Raw genomic sequence first — 6,000 nt, 5'->3', positions numbered from 1 at the left:
GTGCCCCCTCACATACCAGCCTGAGCCACCATCGTCCCGGTACACCGTGTCCCCTCACATACCAGTCTCAGAGCCACCATCATCCCCTGTACACACAGTGCCCCCTCACATACCAGCCTCTGAGCTGCCATCATCCCGGTACACCGTGTCCCCTCACATACCAGTCTCAGAGCCACCATCATCCCCTGTACACACAGTGCCCCCTCACATACCAGCCTCTGAGCTGCCATCATCCTGGTACACCGTGTCCCCTCACATACCAGTCTCAGAGCCACCATCATCCCCTGTACACAGTGCCCCCTCACATACCAGCCTCTGAGCCACCATCGTCCCGGTACACCGTGTCCCCTCACATACCAGTCTCAGAGCCACCATCATCCCCTGTACACACAGTGCCCCCTCACATACCAGCCTCTGAGCTGCCATCACCCCCTGTTCACACAGTGCCACCTCACATACCAGCCTCTGAGCCGCCATCATCCCCTGTTCACACAGTGCCCCCTCACATACCAACCTCTGAGCCACCATCATCCCGGTACACCGTGTCCCCTCACATACCAGTCTCAGAGCCACCATCATCCCCTGTACACACAGTGCCCCCTCACATACCAGCCTCTGAGCTGCCATCATCCCGGTACACCGTGTCCCCTCACATACCAGTCTCAGAGCCACCATCATCCCCTGTACACACAGTGCCCCCTCACATACCAGCCTGAGCCACCATCGTCCCGGTACACCGTGTCCCCTCACATACCAGTCTCAGAGCCACCATCATCCCCTGTACACACAGTGCCCCCTCACATACCAGCCTCTGAGCCACCATCGTCCCGGTACACCGTGTCCCCTCACATACCAGTCTCAGAGCCACCATCATCCCCTGTACACACAGTGCCCCCTCACATACCAGCCTCTGAGCTGCCATCACCCCCTGTTCACACAGTGCCACCTCACATACCAGCCTCTGAGCCGCCATCATCCCCTGTTCACACAGTGCCCCCTCACATACCAGCCTGAGCCGCCATCATCCCCTGTACACACAGTGCCCCCTCACATACCAGCCTCTGAGCAGCTATCATCCCCTGTTCACACCGTGCCCCCTCACAAACCAGCCTCTGAGCTGCCATCACCCCCTGTTCACACAGTGCCCCCTCACATACCAGCCTCTGAGCTGCCATCACCCCCTGTTCACACAGTGCCACCTCACATACCAGCCTCTGAGCCGCCATCATCCCCTGTACACACAGTGCCCCCTCACATACCAGCCTCTGAGCTGCCATCACCCCCTGTTCACACAGTGCCAGCTCACATACCAGCCTCTGAGCCGCCATCATCCCCTGTTCACACAGTGCCACCTCACATACCAGCCTCTGAGCCGCCATCATCCCCTGTTCACACAGTGCCCCCTCACATACCAGCCTCTGAGCAGCTATCATCCCCTGTTCACACCGTGCCCCCTCACAAACCAGCCTCTGAGCTGCCATCACCCCCTGTTCACACAGTGCCCCCTCACATACCAGCCTGAGCCACCATCATCCCGTTCACACCGTGCCCCCTCACATACCAGCCTCTGAGCCACCATCATCCCCTATACACAGTGTCCCCTCACATAGCAGCCTCTGAGCCACCATCATCCCTTGTACACACAGTGCCCCCTCACATACCAGCCTCTGAGCCAACTTGATCCCCTGTACACACAGTGCCCCCTCACATACCAGCCTCTGAGAGGCCAACATCCCTTGTACACATGGTGCCCCCTCACATAGCAGCCTCTCAGCTGCCATCATCCCCTATACACAGTGACCCCTCACATACCAGTCTCTGAGCCACCATCATCCCCTGTACACACAGTGAGCCCTCACATACCAGCCTCTGAGCCAACTTGATCCCCTGTACACACAGTGCCCCCTCATATACCAGCCTCTGAGAGGCCAACATCCCTTGTACACATGGTGCCCCCTCACATAGCAGCCTCTCAGCTGCCATCATCCCCTGTACACACAGTGAGCCCTAACATACCAGCCTCTGAGCCGCTATCATTCCCTGTACACAGTGGTACATCACATAGCAGCCTGAGCTGCCATTACCCCCTGTATATCAGCCTCTGAGCCATTATCACGTGTACATAGCGCCCCCCTCATATACCGGCGTCTGAACCGCCCTCACCCCCTGTACACAGTCACAGTGCCCCCTCAACTATTCAGCTGGGCACACTATCAGGATAGGTTGCTCCACAAATACCACGTGATCTTACCGTGAGTCCAGGCCTTAGCAAAACAGGGCCGGGAGACTACAACACGGGTTGTCTTTGTACGTAACGCAGGCCGCACACTAGGTGGCGCTAATAAAACAAAATATTATCATTTTGATCGCTCATTTGCTAAGAAACCAAAATCATGGCGGCAGGATCGCTTTGTAGCGACAGCTTTCGAAATGTGAGCTAGTTTGCAGGTCACGTGAGGAAAAAGAGGGCATGGAAGGGCGGAGAATATCCATGGAAACTCGGTTACCTGAGTAACGTGAGCAAACAGCAGCGGCGGCTGAGGAAGAAGAAGTGGCGGATCTGGGAGAAGCGCGGGCTCTGAGCTGTAACAATGATGGTGAGAAAGGACACTGTCTGACTGAGGGGTCGGCTGCACTAATGTGTTGTGTCACGTACTGCAGCACCCCGCGCACATACTACAGATCACAACTACAGGATTGCACAACATGGCGGCACCCTCCAGGCACAGCGCCGCCCTGTCCTCCGGTGATGGCAGGTAGTGCATCTTAGCTTCATTAAGGGTATGTGTCCACGTTCAGGATTCCATCAGGATTTGGTCAGGATTTTCCATCAGTATTTGTAAGCCAAAACCAGGAGTGGAACAATTCGAGGAAAAGTATAATAGAAACCTATGCTCCACTTCTGTATTTATCACCCACTCCTGGTTTTGGCTTACAAATCCTGATGCAATCCTGAACGTGGACACATACCCTAAAGTGCATGGTCCTGAGATGTAATACCACACACGACCTGTGCACAGGGGTGGCAGTAAGCAGCAATGTTGGACACTATTTTAATATCATATACATGTGCACTGCAGCACAGCCATTGTCAGTGTTTTCACCTCAGTATTTGTAAGCGAAAATCAGGAGGGAACAATCAGAGGAAAAGTATAATAGAAACATATGCACCACTTCTGCATTTATCACCCACTCCTGGTTTAGGCTCACAGACACTGATGTGACACCCTGAGTGTGTGAGCGCGGCCTGACTCTTGGGCCGACGCCATGAGCCCCTTCCTCCAGTGCAGGACATGCCCCAAACACACATTGGATGGTAAGAACTGATTTCTCTGTGGTCGCTCGGTTTTCTTGCTTTTTGATAAAATCCAATGTTTTCGTTTCTACTATACATTGTTGTATTATTTGTTTGTTGCATGTTTTGTTTGGTCTTCTCTGCTGTTGCCCCCCAGCCGTAACGCTAAACCGGGCTGGAGAAAGTATGTGAACACATACAAGCACTAACATTCAGTAACATTTTATCTCGGCAGGTGTCTTTTCCCCCTCTCCAAATCACAAGTGATAGAAGAGTCCTAGAGATCCGTGAGGGCACAGTGCAGCCTTTATCATCCTGGTTGCTGCCTATGTAGAGTGCAGCAATCTACATGAGCTTGTGATTGTGTGGAGCGCTCTTCATAGGCAGCGACTGAGATGACAATGTCGGCCGCAGGGTTCATTTGTTTTAGGAGGTAGCTATGCCTGCTGCACGACCATGTGACACTATGTGCTAAACTTTGCTACCTTATAGAATTTTGGGCCCAGAGCGGCAGCGGCACTTCCCCCTCATACTCCATCACTAGTTGAAGGTCCGTACATTTTGGGTAATATCACTGAAAAGCCATAGCTGGGGTCTTCTCATTCTCAGGATCAGTCCTCAGTCAGTAAGTGAGGGCATCTGCGGGCAACGCACCATCACCTTAGGAGAACATCTGTACCCGCTGTACAGGACAAATGGCATTGGATGCTAATCAGCGTGCCCTTATTCCCATAGATTAGAGATGAATAGCACCAGTCATTGGTAAACGTGCAGTGGATCTTCAGCTATTGTAAAGCATTGATACTTTGTTGCTTTCTAGTTTGATGTGGCCGTAACATTGCTTCTCATGTGTCAACTGAGTCCATCACCATATTGTCAGCAGCAGCAGCAGAACACAAGCAGGTATGGGCAGGAGTCAAGATGGAGACACAATGGCCTAGAAAGATACTTTCTGCTCTTAGTTGGCTGTCTCCCATCACCTTTTCTCGCCTTCCGCAGCAGATAACAGTCTATTATATCTATGTGATTGTCAGCAGAAACAATGGCCACCTCTATCTCTCACCTGTTTGTATATTTTTGGCCAGCTTGAGTCTTCACCATTCCAAACCACATCTTTTTTTAATATCATGCTCCTTTTTAATTAATTACTCGCTGTGATATTTATACACATAAGATTCGGAGACACCTGCACTGGAAGGGAATATGTCTTAAAGGGAATCTGTCAGCAGGATCAACCCCCCTAAGCCATCTATATGGACATGTAGGTCATAGGAGGCTGAATAAGATGATACCTGATATAACTGATCCGATGTCTTATTCCAGAAAAACTTGTGTGTTTTAATTAAAATAATTCTAAAAAAGTACATTGACTCTCATGGTGTTAGTAAAAGCCAATTTAATCAAATATCACTAAATAGAAATGCCCTCCGGCGTGAATACAGTCAGTTATATCAGTCCACCACTCGGATATGTATTCTGTACTTATATTAGATTTAAAAAGGAGCCAACACATAAAACAATACGTCTGTGGATTTATGCACATACAATCATGGCAGAAAGTGTTGGCACCCTTGAAATTGTTCCAGAAAATGAAGTATCTCCGAAAAGTTTTGCAATTACACATGTTTTGTTAGACACATGATTATTGTCTGGCTCATTTTGGGGGGTATTGTGTAAAATTATGTCCAATTTGCCTTTTTTCTCAGTTTTTTTATGTTGTTCTGATACACACAAAGGAAATAACCATGTGTATAACAAAACATGTAATTGAAATTCTTTTCTTAGAGAAATACTTCGCTTTCTGGAACAATTTCAAGGGTGCCAACACTTTAGTTAATGACTGTATGTATCCAAATAATTACTGGATCCGGTAACACATTATCCCAGATTAAAAATTCATTCAAAAATATATATCACCAGTCCTGGTCTGCATGAACCCCACTGGTATAGATCGGGGCACCATATGTAACAAGATGAATATTGCACATTTAGAAGCATACAGTCCAAGGGGACGAGTCCGCTCTAACATGGGTACAGAAATGGAATGTACACATCAGAGTGTTGGACTGATATAATTCACAGTATATAATAATGATTGTGTATTGTTAGATTTTTTTTATAGTGTTGATAAACACCAGTGTATTAAAATAAGAGACAGTATATTTTTACATGAATATACATATAAATCTGTATAAGTTCAGTAAGGTGCTATGAATTTAGCCAATGACTAGCGAGATGTGTTAAATATATTATGCCATGTACAGGATTGTAATAAAGTCCGTGTCTTATTCTTTTTTGCATTTAGCAATTCTAATGATAAATCATCTCCCAAATATACTGTATATATCTTATTAGGTTTCAAAGAGAAGTGTGACCTATAGTCAGAGGGAGAAGATGATAGCAGAGGCTAGGCGCCAAGAATTTATTCGGGAGGACCAAATTAAGAAACTGAACCAAGAACAGCAGATGGAAGCATGCTTGAAGAGCGAGGAACGTGTGGAAAAAAAACGCTTTCTGAGGAGACTTCAGGATGAAGAACAGGAGAAGAGGATGGAGGAAACGCTCCAGCAGGTAAGAGCTGTGTAGTTCTGATTCTGATTCATTAAAACTGGCATTGTTCACGTTGGTCTTCATGAAATGTGCTGGAATCAGATGCTGATGATCCATGAAGAGGCATACACCTCTTCATGGATCAGGAACAATGG

General features: G+C 48.3%; 1 protein-coding gene across 1 annotated transcript in view; it reads left to right on the top strand.

Annotated features, from left to right (window-relative positions):
* Positions 1-2,446: 2,446 nt before the first annotated feature.
* The window catches only part of MNS1 (meiosis specific nuclear structural 1), a 36,735-nt gene continuing 33,181 nt past the window's right edge, over positions 2,447-6,000 (top strand). Inside the window, exons 1-2 of the mRNA XM_077263802.1 lie at positions 2,447-2,597; positions 5,651-5,866. Of these exons, the coding sequence (XP_077119917.1) occupies positions 2,592-2,597; positions 5,651-5,866 (222 nt within the window). The 5' untranslated portion in view covers positions 2,447-2,591. The remainder of the gene's footprint in view (positions 2,598-5,650; positions 5,867-6,000) is intronic.

The sequence above is a fragment of the Ranitomeya variabilis genome, chromosome 5, assembly GCF_051348905.1.
Source record: "Ranitomeya variabilis isolate aRanVar5 chromosome 5, aRanVar5.hap1, whole genome shotgun sequence".
NCBI classification, from domain to species: Eukaryota; Metazoa; Chordata; class Amphibia; order Anura; family Dendrobatidae; genus Ranitomeya; species Ranitomeya variabilis.
This window is presented reverse-complemented; position numbering and strand designations above follow the sequence as displayed.